At 37.6% G+C, this 25,305-nt stretch overlaps 1 protein-coding gene across 1 annotated transcript in view; it reads right to left on the bottom strand.

Moving 5' to 3' along the window:
• The window catches only part of ZFR2 (zinc finger RNA binding protein 2), a 139,768-nt gene that overhangs the window by 97,399 nt on the left and 17,064 nt on the right, over positions 1–25,305 (bottom strand). Inside the window, exon 2 of the mRNA XM_027851298.1 lies at positions 566–800. Within this exon, the coding sequence (XP_027707099.1) occupies positions 566–800 (235 nt within the window). The remainder of the gene's footprint in view (positions 1–565; positions 801–25,305) is intronic.

Here is a 25,305-nt window from a genome sequence, read left to right as displayed (position 1 = left end):
CAAGTTTCCCTCTAGATTAGACTAATCTAAAACTCAAGTGTAGCCTTTAAGTACACTCTAAGTTTCTGTTCATTTTCATCTTTACTGCTCTTTGTGACAAAAAGTGATGATAAGAATCAATACAAAGTGAAGTAATGGAAGAAGTATTAGGCTAAAGAACATGCATCCTGGGTTCTAGTCTGTGTTCTACATTTAACTTGCTAGAGGAGCTAGAAGCAAGTCATTTTACCTTTATAAATTAAAATTTCCTCAACCAGGAAATAAAGACAACTGGACTAGATCATCTCTGACATCCCCTCCAGCAATAACATCTCATACATTTGAACTGGAAAAAAAAAGTTAAATATTTAAAAAAAACCTTCCTCAGTAAGTAATTAACAAAATTTTGAATATGATAATTTTATGTAATTATTTTACATAATTTTTCAGGTATATCATCTGTCTTTTCCTTTCAAAAAGATCTCATTATAGAGGTATGACCTATATTTGAAGGCAGCATGTATTAATATCAATATAGTAGGTTCGCTGTCAAAGAAAGCATCAGAAGTCTTTTTGAATCTAATACCTGGTAATTCGGTGTTGTGGCAGACTGCGAGTTTAGTTCCTGCTGATGGGTGCTGTAACTGTAGTCCTCACCTGAGTGGGCTTGGTATCCACCAAAACCCACTGAAGAGATCTGCTGGGGCATCGGGGCTGTAGGGGCATAAGATGGGGTCACAGCTTGGGACGCTCCAGGACTTGGCTGGACAGAATAATTTGTTGCAGTGCTTAAGTGAGAATAAGCAGTAGCGGGCTGAGTGCTAGAACCAAAGTAAACACAGAAGAATCCACCAGATTAGTTTAGAGGTGTAAATATGAATTTCAGTTTAATGCACAAAATCCATTCACATTACATTTTAGCTATATCATTTAAGCTCAAATCTACATATAGGTTAATATGTTTTTCTTAAAATCAAGGTACATTTCTTTGTACAGCAAGCTTAATTTTAATAATATAACTCCTCTGGCTACTCTAGTTGGGTGGTGCCCTGAAGGAGAGCCCTGGGACTGTACACAGAGATGTTATAATAGTATGTACCTATTTACAGAAGAGCAACTTGATCTAATCTATTAATTATATAATGTGGTAAAATGAAATATGAGTAGCAAGAGACAAAAACTATCAGAACATATTTGCTTAAGAAGCTTATACCATAGTATGAGCACTAAAAAATATAACCACAACAATGAAAACAATGCTTGCATGGATTGAAATATTTAAGCCCATGGGGTAGCTAGGTGATGTAGTGGATCGAGCACCGACCCTGGATTCAGGAGGAACTGAGTTCAAATCTGGTCTCAGACCAGACACTTGACACTTACTAGTTGTGTGACCCTGGGCAAGTCACTTAACCCCATTGCCTAGACAAAAAAAAAAAAGAAAGAAAGAAATATTTAAGCCCACATAAGAAAGAATGCAAAAGAATAGTGGCAGACTATTCTTTCTCAGTATCCAATTCAATAACATCCATTAAGTACCTATGCACAAGGCACTAGCACTGAAGATGTGAAGACAGGTATGACAAAAGGCCTGCTCAGGAGTCTAATGGAGATATGGACAAATATGCACACACTCACACACAAAAAAATTGATACAGTAGAGAGAGATAAATGCAAAAGAGAAATCTAGACAAAGCACTATAAGAAATTTGAGGAGGGAGAGACCAGTTTCACTTAGGAAGAAGGTAGCATCTGTGTTGACCCTAAAAGGAGGAAGTAGATGGAGACTGGAGGAGCAGAGGAGGATAGAGAATAATATAAGCACTAGCATGGACAAGAGAGAAGGTGGGACACAAATAGGCAACAAAGTTAAATTTAGCTACAATATCAAATATGTAAAAGAGAATATGATATAAGGATGAACAATAGGATGGAGTCAGACAATGGAAGGCTTTGAATCTAGGGTCAGATCTTAATACTTTATTCAAGAGACACTGGGGGGGCAGAGCCAAGATGGCGGAGTAAAAGCAGTGGCTGCCTTGAGCTCTCTCCCAAAGCCCTACAAATACCTAAAAAAAATGGCTCTAAACAAATTCTAAAGCAGCAGAACCCACAAAAAGACAGAGTGAAACAAATTTCCAGCCAAAGACAGCTTGGATGGTTGATTGGAAAGGTATATCGCACCGAGCAGGGAAAGGAGCGCAGCTCGGTGTGGGCACGCAGGCCACAGCGAACCTGGAGCAGGCCTCAGAGGACTGGATCATGGGCAGCTGTGGCGGTTTCTAGACTTCTCTACCCACAAACGCCAAAGACAACTTAGAAGGTCAGTGGGAAAAGTCTGTGACTGCAGTGAGAGAGGAGCTAGGTCTCAGCCACAAGTCTCAAGGGCGGCTTTTTCCTGAGCTTCTGGCCCACAGACTGAGGGGGAATCAAGTGGCTGATAAGAGGCGGATTGCAGGGATCAGTGCTGAGGCAGGAATCTCTTGCTTTACCAGTGCTTGGAGCTGGGTCACAGTTCTGAGGGGCAGTCCTGGGGCAAGGAGGAACGCTGGTGTGGTGAAGCTTGTTGTGGCGGTGGAGAGAAAACAGCTCGCCCCTTATCATACCACCTTGGAAGAACTGAAAATTTACAGGTCCCTAGAAGTACCTCTGAAAACAGCTGTACAAACCCCCAAAGCTTGGGACAGTACACTCTTCACATTGGAAGCAGACTTTTACCTTAACAAAGAGTTTAAAACTCAAGTAATTGGCCGGGATCATGAGTAAGCATCGCAAAAAGAGTCAGACTATATTATCTTACTTTGGTGACAAAGAAGATCAAAACATACAACCAGAAGAAGACAACAAAGCCAAAGCTCCTACATCCAAAGCCTCCAAGAAAAATATGAATCAGTCCCAGGCCTTGGAAGAGCTCAAAAAAAAGGGATTTTGAGAAGCAAGTAAGAGAAGTAGAGGAAAAACTGAGAGTGATGCAAGAAAATCATGAAAAACAAGCCAACAGCTTGCTAAAGGAGACTCAAAAAAATACTGAAGAAAATAACACCTTAAAAAATAGCCTAACCGAAAAAGAGGTCCAAAAAGCCAATGACGAGAAGAATGTCCTAAAACACAAAATTGGCCAAATAGAAAAGGAAGTACAAAAGATTACTGAAGAAAATACTTCCTTAAAAATTAGAATAGAGCAATTGGAAGCTAGTGACTTTATGAGAAATCAAGACACTGTACAACAAATCCAAAAGAATGAAAAATTAGAAAACAATGTGAAATATCTCATTGGAAAAACAACTGACCTGGAAAATAGATCCAGGACAGAGAATTTAAAAATTATTGGACTATCTGAAAGCCACAATCAAAAAAACAGCCTAGACATCATCTTTCAAGAAATTTTCAAGAAAAACTGTCCTGATATTTTAGAACCAGAGGGCAAAACAGAAATTGAAAGAATCCACCAATCTCCTCCTGAAAGACATCCCCAAAGGAAAACTCCTAGGAATATTGTAGCCAAATTCCAGAGTTCCCAGGTCAAGGAGAAAATATTACAAGCTGCCAGAAAGAAACAATTCAAGTATTGTGGAAACACAATCAGGATAACACAAGATTTAGCTCCTTCTACATTAAGGGACCGCAGGGCATGGAATATAATACTCTAGAGAGCAAAGGAGATAGGATTGCAACCAAGAATCACCTACCCAGCAAGACTGAGTATAATCCTTCAGGGGAAAAAATGGTCATTCAGTGAAATAGAGGACTTTCAAGCATTCCTGATGAAAAGACCAGAGTGGAATAGAAAATTTGATTTTCAAATACAAGACTCAAGTGGAACATGAAGAGGTAAACAGGAAAGAGAAAATCATAAGAGACTTATTAAGATTGAACTGTTTACATTCCTGCATAGAAAGATGGTATTTGTAATTCATGAGGCCTTTGTCAGTATTAGGGTAGTTGGAGGGAAAAAATTTATATGTACGTATATATAGATATAAATAGATAGAGGGCACAGGGTGAGTTGAAAATGAAGGGGTCATATCTGCAGAATAAAATTAAGGGGTGAGAGAGGAATATACTAGGAGAAGGAGAAAGGGAGAGGTAGAACAAGGTAAATAATCCCACAAAAAAAAAAACAGAAAAGAAAAGGCTCTTAGAGTGGAGGGGAAACGAGGGAAGGTGAGAGGGAATGAGTGAATCTTATTCTCATAGGATCTGACTTAAGGAGGGAATAACATACACACTCAATTGGGTGTGGAAATCTGTCTTACCCTACAGGAAAATAGTGGGGGAAGGAGACAAGAGAGTAGGGGAATGACAGAGAGGAGGGCAGACTGGGAAAGGGAGTAATCAGAAGCAAATACTTCTGAGGACGAACAGGGTCAAAAGAAAGAATAAAATAAATGGGTGGGCAGGATAGGATTAAGGGAAATAGAGTTAGTTTTTCACAGCATGTCTACTATGGAAGTGTTTTGCATAACTGCACATATATAAGCTATCTTTAGTTGCTTGCCTTATCAATGAGGGTGGGTGGGGAGGGAGGAAAAAAAAAAGAGTCACTGGAGAGCTACCAAAGGATTCTGAGTAAAGGAGTAACATAATCATTTATTTCATTAGGAATATTATTCAGGCAGTGTGTGGAAGATGTACTATCAAATGGAAAGACTGGAGATATCGTCAGTACCTAAAAAGTAATGAAGGCTTATACTAGGGATGGCGCAGCTAGGTGGTGCAGTAGAAAGAATGTTGGGCCTGGAGTCATGAAGTCTTGAGTTCAAATCCAGCCTCAGACATTTACTAGCTGTATGACCCTGGGCAAATCACTTAACCTGTTTGCCTAAGTTTCTTCATCTGTAAAATGAGCTAGAGAAGGAAATGGCAAACCACTCCAGTATCTTTGCCAAGAAAACCCCAAATTGGGTCATGAAGAGTCAGACACAACTGAAACAACTGAACGACAAAAATACTAGGGTTGTTACTGTAGTAACTTTAGAAAGTCACTAGATGTGAGAAATATTACAAAGGTAGGAATGAAAGGCCTTGGCAACTGACTGAACATGTGGAGTGATAGAGAATTAAGAGTAAAAGATGATTCCAATCATTAATTTTTTATTTTATTTTGATACTTTTTTGAAAAATTGGTATTCCCAAATGTATAACACATTTATTTATTAAGGTGCTATTTTGTATCCTTCACAACTACACCCAATCTAGCTCTTAAATAAAGTCATGGTGCCTAGACAATAATAAATATGTAATTCTACAGTGAAAGAGAACCATCTAATAAAGCAAACCAACCTCTTATCTGTGATGTTTTATGATACTTTCACCTCTTTCACAAAAGCAGCACCTCTACAAACTGTTGTGAAAGAATGAGAGGGAATATTTAGGCCTCTAAAGAGAGAATGAATCATAAAAATCTTATATTCTCCTGTTCTTTTTAGGATCTTGTTCTGCCAGTTTCTTTACTGCATTTCATTTTTTTAAAACTGCTTAAGAAGTTTGAATAAAAAAACTATCCCAAACAAATTAGGCAATAAATATTGCGTAGTACACATTTACCTACATTAAAACATATATACACACAAAACCATCCATTGATCTAAAGTTTTATTATAAGAGATATTAGGTCAGCACTACCTTTCATGCTAAAATATGAATTTCCAGAAAATAAATGGCATTAATCACTATAATGTATCCAGTAACACTGGTTTAGAATTTTCTGTACTCCACTTGCTTAATGGCAAGTAAAGTGTACTTTCCAAAAGGAAATAACTAAGACCAATGAAAACAAGACTAGGATATGGTGGAAAGACAGACAAGAAGTCAGAAGATCTGAGTTTGAATATCAATACCAAAACTTACAATGGTGTGACCTAAAGCAAGTCATTCCACCCCTCTGAGCTTTAGTTTCTTCATCTATAAAATGAAAGGCATAGGCTGGATGATGTCTGAGGTTCCTTCCAGCTTTAACATTCTATACTATGATCCTACCACTTCTAAACTTTGGACAGAGCAACTAAATCCATTATCTTATTTGATACTCACAAAATTATTTGAGATGATCCAATATTGGTAATGTTCACCTATTTTACAGACAAGAAAACTCAGGCTCAAAGAGGCCAAATGATTTACCCAGTATCATCCAGTAAGTTAGCAACAAAGCCATGACTAGAACTCAGTTCTCCTGCTTTCTTGCCTGGTATTCTTCCATTACATTATAGTCTCCAAAGAAAAACACTTGTGTGCAACATCAATATGGTCATTTTTTCTGAGCAACATAGCCAACATTTCCTACAGTTATACAGTACCTATTCTACCAACACCAAGAGAAAACGTTGGAGATTTGGATTTTTTTAAAAGCAAAAATGACTCATAGGATCCCTTATGAACTGTGATATAAAAGAGGAACTCCTAATCTGGGGTCCATGGTGAATAGATTTCAAGGGAGCAGTAAATTACTCAGTCAATAAGTATTTATTAAGAGCTTATTGTGTGCCAGGCACTGGCTAAGCACATTGTGTGCTAACACTGGGAATACCAATGCAAGCATGGGAGAAGACAGTGCATAAAAGGTGGGGGATTGATGGGATAGGTGAGGAAACAAAGGTACCTACGGAGGCATGGTAGAGAAAGACTGGGGTGCAGCCTGGAGAGAAACAAAAATATGCTTGCTTGGGCACCCTCCTTAAATGGGGGTTAGGGAAGGAACCATCTAATCAGAAAGAGAAGCCTCAGAGGTGGAGAATACTTCCAAAATGTGAATTTGGATGGAAAAAAATCATATCTCTTCACTAACCTTTGGTTTCCTTTGTAATCTTATGTATTTTATCTAAAGCATTTAAAAACATTTTGAGAAGCGGTTAATAGGTTTTATAAGACTGTCAAAGGATGTCTGTGACACAAAACAGATTAAAAACCCTTGCTACAGGGAGATCCCTGTTCAAGTATGGTTTGGACTCAAAAACTGCTAAGATTCTTTAATTCAGAATCAGAGGAGATCTCGGGCTTATCAAGTCTAACCAGTCCCTAAGGAGGAATATCCTCTACAACTCTGACAACCAATCGTTCAGTTGCTACTTGAAGATTTGCAATGATGGGGAACTTATCATTTTACATGGCAGCCCATTCAACTTCTTCACTATACTACTTCTTAGGGACGTTTCCTTTTATTGAGTTGAAATGCAGGCCTCTTCAACTTCTTGTTCAATCAACTGTCCCTAGTACTACCCCCTGGGGCCAAATACAGCATCTAATCCTTCACCCACTTTCCACATGACCTGAAAGAAGGCACTAAGAAACAGTACTGGGGCCTATCGTGGTCCCAAGAAAGTTCCTGCATATTGCATTCTCGTTCCCACCTGTGGAGAGGCGTTGTATCTCAACCCTTAGAGTTGAACCATGAGACTAGAGGACATATAAGAAGTTAAAAAGGGAGTTGTTAAAATATGAAGATTACCTCTGTAGCAACCCCAAATTTACCTCCCCTTGCAGATAATTCTAACCTTTAGCCTAACTCCTGTAAGCCTGGAGGCCTGGATAGGTTCTTGGGGTGAAGGTGGGCCTCATCAGAACTGGCCAGGGTTAAGGGACTGAGGGGGTGTTGGGAAGGGCCTAACAATCTCAAATTTATTTGTAGTCCAAGGGGACTCCAAACCACATAGTGGTGTCATAAGCCGGAGGGCTGTGTAGGTCCCTGAAGAGAAGGTGGTATTAGTCAGAGAGGGAGAATCATATCTCCCTCTATATGTTATGTATGATATATAAGTAGTTCCATATAGTATACCATTTAGAGGATCTTGGGAAACCCTTTGCATTACCTGCATTTTCTATGGGATAAAATAACGGTTATTTACATCTAATATGTACTATTTCCCTGAGTGCTTGGACAGGAACAACCTAGACAAGGGCTATTCTGAGATTCCCAAGGAAAACTCTGCAAGAAGGTAAATAAGCCAAAGAGATGTGATTTGGGCTATAGGCCAAAGTAGAGAACTCAATCTATGCAAGCCCAGAGCCTGAGATGCTGGACTATAGATTGTATTATTTAGTATATATTTTGTACTTACTTATGTTTCTTCCCAGTACAATGCAAACTCCTTGAGGGCAGGGACTAGTTTGTTCTAGCACTGTACCTTAAACAAAGTAGGTTCTTAATAAATTTTTGTTGAATTGAATTGAATTTCATATAATAGCCCTTCAAATATTTAAAGACATGGTCCTCCGCTGCTTCTTGAAAGGAATTATCCCACAAACTGTACACAATAAAGATTTATAGTTTCATGTACAATCCTTTTTTTCAGGTCTATATATGTGTATATGGAAGTGTATATGTATATGGAAGTGTATATGGAAGTGATCGTTTCGACTGGTGTAGGTTAAGTTCAGATTTTTTTAAAGGAAAAATAAAAGTGTATTACTGCAACACTCAAACTGATTCATGGTTTCATTAATTTGGATGTTCTCTCAAAAACAGATTGCAACCCATCAATGCCTATGCAATCTGTGTAACTATTGTCCATGCTCTCCCATAAGTTCACCAGAGTCTACCAAATGTGCTGTAGGCCTTCTTCAATTTCTCCTAACATCTCAAGAATACCAGTGTAGCACTCTGGCCATCTTGTATAATCAATCTACCTTCTCTTCTTCCTTACACATTTCTCTAATGACATCTTTTATTCCTATTCATTTTCAATGTTCCTGATTGCTCACACCCATCATGTGCCTTTCCATACATCTTCCATGTGATACTAATTTTCAGTTCTCTGGAGATTACTGTTTTCCATATCTCTCAACCATATAACAACACTGGCGGAATGCAAGTACTAAAAATGCAGGTCTTTGTATTCAGAAGCCTGGGATCTTTAAAGCAGTTTTATAACTTCCTGAAAGGATTCCAGCTTGACCTCCTCTTATTTAATTCTGGGTCCAGCCCAACTCAATGTCCTTTTGTGCTGAATGTTCCAGACGTACATACTTGTGGCTCTATAGGTTGTCCAGTCAACAGCATGTCACCCGTAGGGCAATAGGCATTCTTCATTCATGGGTGGATGATCAGGCTAAACTCTTCTGAGTGGTTATATTTCTCTTTCAAGAGACTCCAACACCAGGGTTTTATAAAACTGGCATAATATCATCCACAGAAAGGATAACTAGGAGTACCTCATCATCGACAGAGAATCACTTTTAAACTTGGACTCTGCTGGGTCTCCACAGTAGCAAACATCTTTGGCAAGTACATATCACCCCTTTTTATGTCTCGCCTGATGTTTATGATCAGAGGATCACTAAGCAAGGCTATTTCTGCTGTTATATCTTTCAAGGAATCATGAATGACTTTGACGTAAAAATAGGAGACAATTTTTCAAAAGAGAACCTTCAAGGTGGTGTTTTGATCTACAAAATACATACACACACAGGTGTGTGTGTGTGTGTGTGTGTGTGTGTGTATAGTATTTTTTATATTTCTCATTGATCATACCCACCATGTGGCTCTTCATGGTCTTCTATGTGATATTAATACATGTATATAAAATATACAAATGTTGCATATATACATATATGTATATAATGTATAAACATATCTATTATATATACATACATACACACACACACACATATACTATGAATTTCCATTATGTACCATTTTGGTGTTTTTTTATATATAATGCATAGAGCTTGGAGGGGTGGGGGTGGTTAATTTCAACTTAATGTAGTTCCAATACTACCCAACTTGTCTATATCCTCTTTTAATCTTCCTTCATTCTTTTGTATTTTTTTGATGCAAACAAAATGCTTTTTCATAACTAGCAAACAATAAGCACAGTGGGGTTTTGCATTCTCTAGATCTTTCAGTCAGCTGCAAAATGGTAAGATGAAGTTCACTGTAGAATATTGTCTCTTAAAGTTTACCTTCTCCTTACTAATACTCTTATCAACGATTCCCTCAATTTGTCTATAAATGACCATCATAACAACCTTAATAATACCATAACACAATAAGCAAATATTGATTAAGCTAAATTTAATTAGGAATAACTGGACAGGGCACTGAACCTGGAGTCAGAAAGCCTTGGGTTCAAATCCTGCTTTAGACACTTACCAGCTGTGTGACCTTGGACAAGTCACTTAACCTCTCTGAAACTCAGACATCCTTTCCAGTTCTGAATCTGTGAATTATGATCCTATAATCCTATGAGTTGCTATTCCTCACCTAGATAAGTAGCTATTCTAATAAATATACCAATAAAAATTTAATAAATATACCAAATCAATTTTCCCAAGCCCTTAGATTTTAAACTAATGAAGTTTCACTATGTTGTATTCAATATGAAAATTTGTAAGCACCTTTTTCGTGTGTTTATTAATTGCTTTTTGAAGGTCAATAATCTAGAAGGGAATGCAAGGAATTACTCTGTAAAAAGAAAATAATTTGTCATATAACAATATCATCAAAGAAGGAAGAAAACGAAGGTACAAGTTCTGACTTTTAACCATCTTTTAATCCTAATACAAACACTTCAAATTGTTACAGTGGAAAGAATAATGGATTTGCAGTCAGAAGAGGTGGATTTCAACTCCAGCTCTGCTACTCATCACTTGTATGACCTTGTACAAATCCCTTACTTCTCTGGGCCTGAATTTTATCATCTGTTAAATGAGAAGGTTAGACTAGATAATGTCTAAGGTCACTTCCAGACCATATGCTCTACACTAGAGAAACCAAACAAATAGAAATGGACCCCTGCTGCCATATACTGACTTAGGAAACCACAAATTAACATTAACCATGTTGTGTTATACATATGTACATATGTATGTATAGTTTTGTAGACACCCTTGGGAGTTTTGCAGCCTAAGTTTGACACCTCTGTTCTACACTATGAATCCTGATATTTCAAATCTGGCAAGGTAAGAAAGCTTATGGGGGAGAAGAGTGTAGTACAATAAAAGGAGAATTTGAATCAGAACACAGATTTGAATCTCAGTTTTGCTACTCACTATTTATGTGACTGTGGTCAAATCACCTCACTTCTCTGGCCTCATCAGTAAATAAGGTTAATGTATTAATGAATTAATGTATCAATCAATTAATGGCATTAAACTAGGTATCAACATTCCTACATCAATTTGTAAGAAGTAAATTGCTTCTAGTCATTGGATAAAATGATGCTAAACAAGAAATACACTAGGACTGACTGAAGAATCAGTCACACTTTGCGGGGCTTGGATAAAAACAATTCAAAATCAGTGATTACAGTTGGTGAACCAACCAAAATGTTAAGCAGCTTCAGCCACACCCCGAGAGGGGAGGAGAGAGCCTTTATTTCCTTGAATAGAGGATGATCTTGTGAACTTTGAAGAGCTAGAATGTCTTAGACTTGGGCACACTAGCAGTGAACACAGAACAGCATGGCTGATGGTAGCACCTACATTAGGAGTTGATAAAGTGAAAAGAGGCTACCTGAGGAAAGGCAGTTTCAGGACTCTACAGGGAACCCAGAAGAAAGCTGCACCACATTTAATGGGAATTTTCCATGAAGGAAGAAAGACTTCCAGTAATCAGTAACTCTATGTTTATACCCTTTTGTCACATGAGCCCACCTTTCTTTGGATTCTGTATGTATTGTGGGAAAGTATATCTCAGACTTTTGGTAGAATGTTTTGTACCAAATGTTCTTTACCACTTTAGTAAATACCCATTTCAAAAAGCTAATCAAGTCTGTCTGGCTAACTGATATCAAGGTGGGAGACACATTGGTGGGGGCTCAAAAGCAAGAGCATTAGACACTCTCAACTTCTCAAGGTTATCTTAAGAACTCTGAAGGGAGAAGTAGACATCAGCCCTTTGGGGACTCAGTCTTGCAATAAGAATGAGGGTTTGAGACAGAAGCCACAGAGCCTGTACTACATGTAAAATAAGGGGCTTGGATTAAATAACCTTTGAAGTCCCTTTGAAATATAAATCTTAGGGGCAGCTAGGTGGCACAGGGGATAGAGCACTGGCCCTGAAGTCAGGAGGACCTGAGCTCAAATCTGGCCTCAGATCAAACACTTGACACTTACTAGCTGTGTGATCCTGGGGAAGTCACTTAACCCCAATTGCCTAAAAAAAAAAAAAAAAAAAACTTAATTCAAAAAAAAATTAATTAAAAAAAATGAAATATAAATCCTGTGATCTCCTATGCCTTTCGTCAGCCTTGTCTCTTACCAGGCAAGCTTATTAATAGTAGTAACTGTTTTATTTTTGTCTTTATGTACTCAGTATTGAACATAGTGTCTGCTGTGCTTTTGGCTCTCTAGATTTCACCACCATGATTCAGAAGCCATTTCACCTCAGTTCCATGGGTTTTCACCCATGCCGGCCCCTTCTTCCCACTAGTAAGTCCCTTCCAGTGTCCTCTATTTTGGGAATGGGCCCATGCCAGCCATGCTTCAGTCCTCTCTCAGCTGTGTTTCTGCTCTCTGGACTTCACCACTAGGTCCTTATGTAGGTAACTTCTCCCCCCGCCCAAATCCCACTCTTCCTGGTGTGTGTGTGTGTGTGTGTATGTGTGTGTGTGTGTGTGTGTGATCTTCACCCACTGAAATGTAAGCTCCTAAAGGGCAGCTTCTCCATGCTTATATTTGTATCCCCAGCTCTTACCACAATGCCTCTCACAAAGTACTTAATAAACACTTGTTGCCTACCTACATACCTGCTACACTACAAGTACTTAATATGTGTTTTTTGATTGATTAATATAACCTTATGGCTCCTTTCTAATCCACTACTTCTATTCACCTACATTTTCTCTTTTTCCCGTGGGGAACACACTCTCTTCTCCTCTGCTTCGTAGGATCCCTTGTTTCCTTCAAAACTCAGCTCAAGCAGAAGCTCTTATATAAAGTCTTTCCTAATCCCTACCCCCACCTCCTAAGGGCTCTCTCCCAAACTGCACATCTGCCCCCCCAAGAATGACTTTGTATTTACTTTGTACATCTATATTATATGTACATATTTTTTCTTCAATAGAACGTAAGCTCCTTTAGGGAGGAGTTGTTTCATTTTTATTTTTGTATTCCCAGTGCCCAGCACAGAGTTTGGTACTTTATAAATGCCCACTGAGTGAGTCCCAAATACCTACCCAAAGTTTATTTAGTAATTACTTTCATCCAATCATGAAAGACAGAAGGAATAATGAAATAAAAGTGAAGTATGAGTTTCATATCTTTTAAAAACATATGCTTTCAGTGGTCTCACAAATACAAGAAACATAGAATTTTAGAGTTGCAAGGGATCTCTTTGGCCATTTAGTCCTATCTATAATGTACCTAATAATGTACCTATAATTTAGTCCTATACTATAATGTGCCTAATAAGTATCATCCAGCCTCTAATTGATGACTTCCAGCGAGGAGTAGGAAGAAAGGCCAAACATCTCTTGAGACAGTCCATTATACTTTTGGACAGTTCTAAATGTTAGGAAATTTTTCTTCACAACAAGTCTAAATTTGCCTCTTTGTAACTTCAAAGGGTTGTTCCTTGTTGTGCCTTATGTACCCAAACAGAGCAAGTCTAACCCTTCTTCCACGTAACAGCCTTTCAAATACTTTCAGACAGATATCACATCCACCAAGAATCTTCTTTTCTATAGGATGAATGTCCCCAGTTCCTTAAACTAAGTCTTACATAACATGGCTTCAAAGTCCCTGTCTAGGCACTGTCCAGATTCTCAAAGTCCTTCTCAAACTATGAAATGAAAACATTATTTCAGATATGGTCTGACCAGTGCAGAGTACAGCAGGACTAACACCTACAATTCCTGAAGTTATCCCTATCTTAATGCAGCCTGAAATCACAGGAGCTTTGTTTAGCTGCCACATCATACTGCTGACTCTTGTTGAAATGACAGGCAAAAAAGTGTAGATGAATCATAGAAAACCATAAGACTTGCTTTAGCTCAATTCAAATCCCAAAGTAAACAATAAAAGCAGTTTACATCCAGAGCTTCCATCAGGCAATCTGCCTACAAGTTATCTTCTTTTCTAGAAATTTTCATTTGTATTTCCTCATAGTACTTAATCCAGTGTCCTACACATTGCAGGTATTAAATAAGTATATACTAAATGATCAAATGAAATCACTCAGCTCCTAAGATCTTTACATTAGATTTGTCCATTCAACCTCTGTTCAGTTCAATGCATTTAAAGAAACTTCAAAATGAAAATTCCAAAAAACATTATAGCTAGAATCCAGAGCTTCCAGGTCAAAAAAAAAAAAAAAATACTGCAAGCAGCCAGAAAAAAAAGAATTCTAATACCTGTCCGTGGACAGCATCACACATAATTTTAGCAGCCACCACTATAAAAGGGGCAGAGAATTTGAATGCAGCATCCCAGAAGGTAAAAGATAAATAGGATTATAACCAAAAATAACGTACACAGCAAAACTAAGTATATTACTACAGGGGAAAGAAATAGAGGGCCTCTAAGCACCTATGAATAAAAGAATAGAGCATAGAAACTTTGAAGTTCTAGCACAGGAGTTAATAGAAACATAAAAAGGAGAATACAAAAATAATCAAGGGTAGCTAGGTGGCACAGTGGATAGAGCACCGGCCCCGGAGTCAGGAGAACCTGAGTTCAAATCCAGCCTCAGACACTTACCACTTACTAGATGTGTGACCCGGGGCAAGCCACTTAACCGCAACTGCCTCACAAAAAAAAGAAAACAATCATAAGGGACTAAACAAGGATAAATATGTGTCCCCTCTGCCCCCCCCCATTATTATCAGGAGTCACAGTGGATGTCTAATTAGACAGAAAGGCTTGGGGTGATTCTGTTATATCCTGATGGCCTTAAAAGAAAAATGGAAAGAGAGGGGAAGAGGAATGAACAAGAGTATAAGGGAAAGGAAGGTTGAGGGAAAATTCCCTTATATAATCAAAGTGCAAAAGTTTATACAAATAAAGTATAAGGGTGGAGGAAACTTAGTTGAATCTTAGTCTCACTGAACTGGTCAAAGGAGGAAAGAATAGACACACTGTTGGTTATGGAAATATATTTCACTCAACAGGGAAATATGAGAGAGAGAGAAAGAGAGAGAAAGAGATGGGCTAAGGATGCACAAAAATATTTATCCCCCTTAGGTGACAAAAAAAATTGGAATTTGAGGGAATACCCATCAACAGGGGATTGACTGAACAAATTATGGTATAGAAATGTGAAAGAATACTATTGTGCTATTAAAAATGGTAACAAGGATGATTTCAGAGAAACTTCAAAAGATCTGTATGAACTGAAGCAGTGTGAAGTGAACAGAACCAGTGACAACATAATAAAGACAACTCTGAAAGAATTAAAAACACTGATCAATGCAATGACCAATCATAATTCCAGAGGATTAATGATGAAACATGCTACCCATCTTCTCAAAGAAAAGTGAAAGCCTCAGAGTACAGACTGAAACACACATATATACACACTCATGTGTATGTATGTACATATGTGTATATATGTATGTATGTTCCTTTTAGACGTGATCAATGCAAAAATTTGTTTTGCTTGACTTTGACTTGAAACAGGGTTTTGTTTTCCCTTTCATTCTCAACTGAGAGGGTAGGGAAAGAAGCGAAGGCATATTTTTGCTGAATGAAAAAAATAAACTGAATTTTTTTTAAAAACTTAAAAAAATAAAAGAAAGTATCAAGCAAATAACTAGATACACAGAATGAGGAAGAGTGAAGTTATGTACACTAAGATTAAGGACTGGGAAAGACTTCTTATAGAGGGTGGTACCTTAGCTGAGACTTGAAATAAGTCAGGAAAGCCAGAAGTCAAAGCTGAGGAGGGAGAGTGTTCTAAGCATGGAGGACAGCCAGTGAAAATGCTTAGAGTTGGGAGAGGAAATGTGTGCAAAAACAACAAAGAGTATGGGTCACTGGATCAAAGAGTACATGAAGTAAGGCAAAAGAAGACTGAAAAACCAAACTTTTTTTTTCATTTGATTCTGGAGGTAATAGCAAGCTAATGGAATTTACGGAATGGGAGTAAGGGGGGTGGGGAGGGAAGAAGGTGACATGGTCTTATTATCATTTTATCACTTTGACAACAGAGTAGACAACGGACTGGAGTGGGGACAGACTTGAGAACCACAGACCTATGAGAGCAGCTGTTGCAATAATACAGGCTTAAGTGGTGACAGTGTCAGAGGACAGAAAGGGGTGTATTTGAGAAATGTTACAAAGATGAAATCAACAGGCCTTGGTGACAGATTGGGTAGTTATGGTGAGAGAGTAAGGTTTCAAGGATGACACCCTTGATTGGAGGACTGGAAGGCGGAGTACCAAACTCCTCCCAAAGTCCTCATTTACACTCAGCTCCTAGACTTTTTAGGTAACTCTTCACTCTCCATCAGCAGCTCTGCTTGGTTTTAACTTCAAAGAACATCATGCCCTCCATGTTGGATAGTCTCTGGTGGGTACTCCTTACTTTTTACCTTCATTTTGTATGTTGTCTTCTCCCGTTAGATTGTAAGCTCCTTGAGGGCAGTCTTTTTTTTCTTATTTGTATCCCTAACACAGCACAGTGACTGGCAAATAGTAGGTGCTGAATAAATATAAACTGAATTAAATTGAGATTGACAACTTGGATAACTGGGATAGTGAAATACTCAACAATAATAAAGAAGTTGAGGGGACATGGGTCAGGGGAAAGATAATGAGTATAGTTTTGGACATGTTGAATTTAAGATGCCTACAGGACATCCAGTTCCAATAGAACTGTCCAATAGACAGTTGGTGATTCGAGGCTTGAGGTAGGAGAGGTTAAGCCTAGACAAATACATTTGTATAGACCTGAATCACCTGCATAGATATAATTGAATCTATGGAAGCTGATGAAAACACCATTTGAAATAGTTTAATGCTTTCACATGTATAATGGGTATCATATTGCTTGTCTTCTCAATGAGAGGGTGGGAGAGAATCTGAACTCAAAAAATTTTTAAATGTTTAAAAAAATTAATAGAAAGGGGAAATAGTTCAGAGAGAGAAGAAAAGAGGGCCCAAGATAGAGCCTAGGGAAGTTAAGAGGAGTAGTACCCAGAGAGATCTATGTTGAGAGAGAAAAAAAGAGAATGGAGAGAGACAGAGAGGGAGGGGGAGGGGGGGAGAGAGAGAGAGAGAGAGAGAGAGAGAGAGAATATTTGGGAGGAGAGAACGGACAACAATATTAAATGCTACAAAGAAGAGAAGCTGTGGATTTTAAAAAAAAGCCATCAAATTTGGCATTTAAGAGATCATAGATAACTTGAGACAGAGTACTTTTAGTTGAGTCATAAAGTTAGAAAGCACATTGACATTCTTTGTATGCCCAGATTTTAGCAAAGTGTCCTGCACAAAGTAAATACTTAATAAATGTTTGTTGATTGACTGATGAAAGGAGAGGAAAGTAGAAGCAACAGATATAGCTTTTTCTAGTTGTGCTAGATTATGACAGGCAGGCATCTGGAGGATACATTTCAGGTAAGGGAGATAGCTTGTGTAAACACATAGAGACAGATGATAGACATATTCAGGAACAGTTTAGCTGGAACAGAGTAGGCAAAGGGGAATAATGTGAAAAGGAAATTTGGTGTCAGATCATAAGAGAGTTTTAAATGCCAGATTGATGAAGAAATTTAATCATAAAGGCTCCTAAAAGGAGAGATAGTAGTGTCTAGTAAGGGTTTCTTTTTCAAGATGGGGAAGACCTGGGCATACTTGCAGGAAAGAGGGAAGGAATAAACAGGCAGAGATTGAAAATTAGACACACAAGAGATGATTGAGAAAAGATATTCAACAGTACCAAAAGCCATCAGTACTAGCAATTAAGTTATTATTGGTGGAAGAGAAGTTTCAGTTGAGTAATGAGGTTGGAAGCCAGATTAAAAAGAGTTGAGAAGTGACAGGAATGTGGACAGTTTTTTTTTCAAACAGAGTTCTTTCCATTATGCATATTATGCTGCCATTTCCCCCCTTCCTTTACTTGTGCTGTATTTTTAAATATAGTTTAGGATTTAATTTTTCACCTCTTTAGATTTCTTCTTATTAGATTTAGCCCCATCTATCCAGTGCATTGAGATTTTACTGGATCCCAATTCTGGAAATATATTTGCTATCCTTCCTAGCTTTCTGTCATCTAAAAATCTAGGACAGCTATGCCTTCATGCAAATTATTGATTAAAATGTCAAAGAAAACAAGGCAAAGATCCCTGAGGTGTCTGACATTAATCCATTGAATCATTACTGAGTTCAGTCATTCAACTACTGCATAACACCCATATGGTTAATTTACTAGTCACTGATATCAGAGGCAAGCGTTCTACCAACAATTCCAGGGCTTTAAAGAGACCACAAAACAAATTAAATACATTGTCATCATTTCTACTTTTCAAATGTTATCTTTAGAGGGAGTCTGCCATACAATAAATACTTCAACTTCCCTTACCTATAAATTTCTAAAAACTGTTAGAAAATTTAAAGCATATTACAAATATCTTAAATAGTTAACTGGACTCATCAGACAGATTTCATAGTGGGGCAATGTAAAAATAAATTGTCACATCAACAAAAATCTCAAAAGTTGACTTGGGTATTACATAGTTGAACAAGAACATAGATCAGATGTTCTACCCCAAATAAAAACCAGATCATTCTTACATGGTTGATTTGGGATGGATCCCAAGAATTTTCATCTAATTAAAATTAAAAATTAATTAATTTAATCTAAATTTAAATCTGGACCATTTTTGTCCATCCTAAGCGGCCACAAATCAGAATTGCTTTAAAGTCTAATTTACTTCTAGACCAGTTCCAGAGACGCCAATGAGTCTCTGAGTTTAGACTAATGATCCCAGCAAGATGGTTCACAACAATTACATGTTCTTGCTTAGGAATTTTTTAAAATTCCATGTTTCTAGTCATCTGAAGGATTATGAATATATCTATTGTCACCTGAAGACAGGGAGGGGGAGCCTTCTATTTACCGAGTTAATCCAATCCTCCTACAAACAGCTCCCTAATTTTATGAAATGTTTCCTCACATCGATTCAAGATCTATTAATAACTTCCCCCACCTTTCTCCCAGTTGTAAAATCTGGAACCAAGAACAAGTCTCTTAACTTGTCTTCTACATGAACAAGCTTAAAGATTGCAATCATATCTCATCTATCCTCCCCATGTTGCCTAGGCCTTACCAAAGTCTTTCTCTTATTTTCCTCCCTAAAAATAGATAAGAAAAAAACATCAGAGAACTGGATCCCAAAACGGAAAGAGGGGGAAGACAGAGACAGAAACAGAGAGAGAGAGAAAGAGACAGAGACACAGAGAGAGAGAGAGAGAGAAATGGCCAGATAAATCTAAAGAGAGCACTCCCCTCAGAAGTTAAGATGGAATCAGAGATGAGAAGAATAAAACTGGCTTCTCTCAGTGCTGTATTTTAAGAACTAAAATCATGTTTTGGTTACTTTGAAAAGGATGAATTACCATTATAATTAAACATTTATTAAGTATCAATATGTGTAATTGTGCTAGAAACTGGGAATACAAAAACAAAAGGAGTCTCTATCTTCAAGAGGCTTACCTTCCAATGAGTGAATACAAATTGTCCATTTAAAGTAAATGCAAGATAATATACGCAAGAAGAGCACAGTACCAAAAAGGAAAGGTTTCAATGAGAAGAAAGAACCCGAGTAGAGCCTTGAAGATAAGGATTATGATAGCTTTACAAGAGGAGGGAGTATACTTCAGGCAAGGGAGACAGCACATGCCAATACGTGGAGTTCAGTGATGGATTCTCAGGATCAGGAACAATATGGCTGGAATACAGAGTGAGTAAAGGGGAATAATGTGAAATAATGCTGGAAAGGGAGGTTGGGGCCAGATCATAAAGAATCTTAACTGCCAGGCTGAGGAAGCCATTTTTTCATAAAGGTCCTTGAATATTTTTGAGGAGAGGAGTAACATGGTCAGACCAGTGCTTGAGAAAGATTCTTTTAGTAGCTATACAGAGGATGAATTGTAAAGAAAAGGGATAAGAAGCTGAGCCAACAACAAGAAACCTGTCACAATAATAGTCCAGGTACACAAGAAGGGGCTGAACTAGAGGTATGGTTGACTGTAGACTGCTAACTCAACAATCCAATACAGTAAGTACATGCTGAGTGAATGCCTACTGTTTACAAAGTACTGTGCTGGGGGATACAAAGAGAAAAATGAAAACTAGAACCTGTTGTCAAAGTTTTTATATTCTGCTGAGTTATACAACATGTACAAACATAAGTCAATAAAAATGATTTAAGGAGAGAGCACTGACAGGGGTTGCAAGAAAAAGTTTTCCTACGCAGTGATGCTTGACCTGAGACTCAAATAAATTTCATTAAAGGCTCGATATTTGTTGGTTTTTTTTTTTTAATTTCTAGGCAATTGGGGTTAAGTGACTTGCCCAGGGTCACACAGCTAGTTAAGTGTCAAGTGTTTGGTCTGAGGCCAGATTTGAACTCAGGTCCTCCTGACTTCAGGGCCGGTGCTCTATCCACTGCACCACCTAGCTGCCCCAAGGTCTCAATATTTGAAGAAACCAAAGTGCAGCCTGGAGTTCCATCCTAAAGAAAGGGGAAGAGACCTTTACTCTGACATGTATGGGTAGAAATAATTCATTCCACTTCAATAAACACTTTAAAGAGTCTCACTAAGTACAAGGCCTAGAGCTGAACAATGAGGATACAAAAACAAAAATCAAAGAGTTCAAAGGATCAGAGCTCTGGAGCTAGAAGGACCCTCAGAGGCTATCTAGCCCAAACCCCTTTCTTACAGAAGACTGAGGTCCAGGGAATTTAAGTGGCCATGGTCACACAGATAGTATCAGAAGCAGGATTTGAACCCACAGCCTATGACTTACAGAGTCAAAATTCTTTCCACTGTAACACACTGCCACTCTCGAGGCGCTCAGGTACTTGTAGATCACTAAAACCAAGAGGGAAACCTGAACATACACCCTTGGATGTGCAAGCATGCATACATACACACACACATGCACATACATATACACATATGCATACAAATACACACACATATATGCATATACACACATATGTTGCATTAAGGTGCAAGTCCTCAAGACCAGAATCCTGGCTAAGCATTATAAATGGTAAGAATCAATCACAAACATTTATTAAGCTCTTATGTGCCAGCCACTGTATTATGCTCTGCAGATGCAAAGACAAAAATAGAATAGTCCCTGCCCTCAAGCAGGTCACATTCTAATGAGTGAGATAGCATTTATATACCTAGGTACATACAAAATTTAGAGAGTATATGAAAGGTAATTCCAGAGGGTAAGGCATAACAGCTGGAGGGACTGGAAAAGGCCTCCTGCAAAACATAGGATCTGAGCTGAATCCTGAAAGAAATCAGGTAGGCTAAGAGGTAGAGGTCAGAGGTCAGAGCATTCCAGGCATGGGAGGCAGTTAATATAAAGGCACAAAGAGAAGAGATGGAATCTTGTATTGTACATCAAGACCTGTGTAGCTGGCCTGCAGAACTGTACTACAGAGCACATGGAGGAAAGTAAATGTACAAAAATTAGAAAAGTATAAAAGGGACTAGTTTATGAAGAGCTTTAAATCCCAAAAGGATTTTAAATTTTTATTCTTGCAGTAAAAGTGACTCACTGGAGCACACTGGTGGAGAAGGGGAGGAAGGTTTATCTACACTTTAAAAAATCATCTTGACAACTAAGTGGAAGATGGGATTAGAATGGTGAGAAAGTTGAAGAAGGAGACATATCTTTAGATCATTGCAAATCCACATGAAAGGTAATAAGGGCCAGAACTAGGATGGTAAATATGTGAGTAGAGAGAAAGGGACATACAGGAGAGATGCTGCTAAAGTAGAAACTTTTAAGGGAGGATATCTACTTAGGGGAAGAGAGATAGTGAAGGACAGGACCTGGCAGGCTGTGCTCCATGAGGTTATGAAAAGTCAGACATGATTGAACAACAACAATATTCAACCTCACATCCATCAGATGGGCAAAGATGAAAAAAAAAAGGGGGGAAATAACAAATACTGAAAGGCCATCAGGAAAATAGGAACATTAATATGTTGTTGATGAGGCTGTGAAGTGGTACAGTTCTTTACAATTATGTCCAAAAAGTTACGAAACTACACATATCCTTTGACCCAGAAATACCAATATTAAGCTTAGATCTAAGAGATACAAGAAAGAGGAAGTGGAAATAGAGCTGCTCTTCTCATAGCAGCAAAGAACTAGAAATTAAGGGAATGCCCATTAATTGGAGGAATGGCTGAACAAACTGTGATATATGAATGTAATAAATGCTACTGAGCTATAAGAAATGATGAGACACTTTCAGAGACATTTGAGATTTGTATGAACTAATACAAGGTAAAGTGAGCAGAAGCCAGAACAATTTATGCAATAATTGCATTGTAAAGGTGAACAATTTTGAAAGCCTTTTAAGAACTCTGGTCTGATCAATGTAATGACCAACCACAAACCCAGAAAACTTAATGATAAAGTTACTCTCACCCTCTGACATTTTTGGACCTGAACAGGGTGGGAATTTACTTTCATTGACTATGCATGTTTGTTACAAGGATTTTTTCTTTTATTCTAATGGGGAAGGTGGGACAGAGAGAGAAAATGGATATTTATCCACTAAAAAATTAAATTTAAATTTAAAAATAAATAGAGTCAATAGTATCTTCCTCAGAGGACTATTGTGAGGATCAAATAAAATATGTATAGTGTCTTGCAAACCTTATTAAGAAAGTGTACTGAAGCACTGCTAATCAAATGTCCCATGCAATTATGTTTCTTATTGCCTTTGGACATGGTGGAAGACAGGGAGAGAAGGAAGGAAAGAAGGAAGGTATTCACCTAATTCCAAATTCAAGTACTTTCATCTAGCCCACATCTTTCCATCTTCTCCCCAAGAATATCATAAGAGACCTTGTCAAATGATCCGCTAAAACTTCAGATAAATTACATCTTTAGAATTTCTATGATCAACCAGTTTTCAAAGACCTTTCAAAAAATAAGTTTAGTCTGGCATGACCTGTTCTCAATAAAATCAAATTTTTGAGTTTTTGGGGGTTTGGTTTAGATTGGGGTTTTTTTGTGATTACTTTCTTTTCTAGATGTTCATCAGTATTTCTTAATATTTTAGAATTCTTCCAGGAACCAACTTCAAGCTCAGTGACTTATGTAGTTTATAGATTCTTTCCTTTTTTGAAAATTTGAACATTTTCTCTTTTTCTAATTCTATGGTACCTTTCTTCTTTTCAACAATCATTTAAATATCACTGTTAGTGTCTCAGCAATCACATCTCCTAGTTACAGTTCTTTATCAAATGACTTGAATTCAGCAAGGGTACTATCTTAACAATAGGTAGTATCTTGCCATCTTCTTATGTATATTGGGTATCAATTCCAGATGAATCTATTTTTGTTCTGTCCTTTCCAGGACAAGGCCAAGGGAAAAAAAAAACAGAAGATAAGAATTAAGCAGCTGGTCTTATCTCTGGTGTTGGTTATCACCCCAAGTATGTGTTTTAGTCCTTTTTTGGTTCTCCTCTTTACTTCAATGCAGTTTTTCTTTCTGAATGTTATTGTTGTTGTTGTTGTTGTTCAGAAAAACTTAGCTTCCCTTACCAGTCTCAACCCACTGAGTATCAGCATTCATGACATTTTTACAGGACTGTTCCATATTCGTTCTCTGTTACTTGGCCTTGATTCCATCTTCTGCATATTTCTTTTAAAAATCTACCCTGGTTGGTAAGTTCCTTGTGTAGCTACATTGTACTCTTCAGATAAATCCCATTTTTCCTCTTCATTGGGAAGTTATACTGTCTTCATAATTCCAGTTTTCCCTTCCTGGGCTGACTTCTACAGAATTTTAGTCCAGAGTTTCTTCCTAACACTTCTTTGAACCTTTTGAAATCTACTCTCCCAAAGCCCAGGGTATGTGTCAATATTATGCCTAGCATTCCTTTCTTTACACAAACTCCAAAGTTCCTATCATTTCTATCCCAGAGGCCAGTGTCTTCTGTCAATCCATCAACCAGAAAGCATATATTGTATTTACTACATGACACACTGTGCTAAGTACTAGAGGAAAAAAAAAAGACAGAAAGTCTATGCCTTCAAGGAGCTCACATTTCCCCTTTACTGATTCCTCTGTGTCTTGAAGGATAAAGTTAATCAAGAAAGGATTAGCTACTCTGTTTTTGCCAGATGTATTGGATAATCAAAGTCCCCCATTAGTAGTATTTCATCCTCTTTGCTGGGCACATTAACTGTTTCTCAAATTTTTCATCCATTTCTTCTTCCTGTCTAGGTGGTCTATAATTTATTCCAATAACAAAATCACTTCTCTTTCTCCTTCCATGTATCTTCACCCTAATACTTCACCCGAATACAATATGTTTCCCCTTTTGGTTCCTATATTTTCTTACAAATACATATTATTTTTCAAAAATTAAATTCTAATATGTTTTGCTTTTACATAACCTACATTTCCCCATGTCTTTCCAACTTCCTGCTCTCCGCACCTGACCCAGAGAGCCATCCCTTGTACTAAAGAATCTGAGTGTATCTTAATAGACAATACTACCTTACCCCTACCCTCAACTTTTACCTATTGTTTCTTTGGGGTTTTAAAAATAATTTTTGCATTATGAATTTAACAAACATGAATTTCCATTGTCAAAGAGAAAGAGGATTATATATGATAGTATGAGATTCTATTACATACAGTATGGTTTTTAAAACACAAATTAGATTTAACACAACAGTACCAACATTGTCCTGTTGATCTGTGAAACTCCTGCTCTCTTCTGTGTATATTTTTTATGTTTCATTGATACTTCTTATTTTTTGCATCATTATAATTTAATTAGTCTCTACTTCTTTCCCCTTCTTGAATAAAATTCCTCCTTGTAACGAGTAAGTATAATCAAGCAAAACAATTTCACACATTGCCTGAAACTGTATGCCTTATTCAGCATCTCTAATTCATCACCTATCAAGACACAGGAAGCATGCTTCATCATTAGTCTTCTGGAGTTTATCGGTTCTTAGTTCTTAAGTCGTAAGTACTTAGTTCTTAAGTCTTTCAAAGTTGGTTTCCTTTACATTATTACAGTTATGTTATAAATTGTTGTCTTGTTTCTGCTCATTTTACTCTATTCATACAAGTCTTCCCAGGTTGCTCCGAATTCATGTCTTCTGTAATTTCCTATGACACAATAATATTCCATTACATTCACGTACCATAATTTGCTCAACTACTG

Source organism: Vombatus ursinus, unplaced genomic scaffold (genome assembly GCF_900497805.2).
Source record: "Vombatus ursinus unplaced genomic scaffold, bare-nosed wombat genome assembly UNPS02009173.1, whole genome shotgun sequence".
Classification (NCBI taxonomy): domain Eukaryota; kingdom Metazoa; phylum Chordata; class Mammalia; order Diprotodontia; family Vombatidae; genus Vombatus; species Vombatus ursinus.
This window is presented reverse-complemented; position numbering and strand designations above follow the sequence as displayed.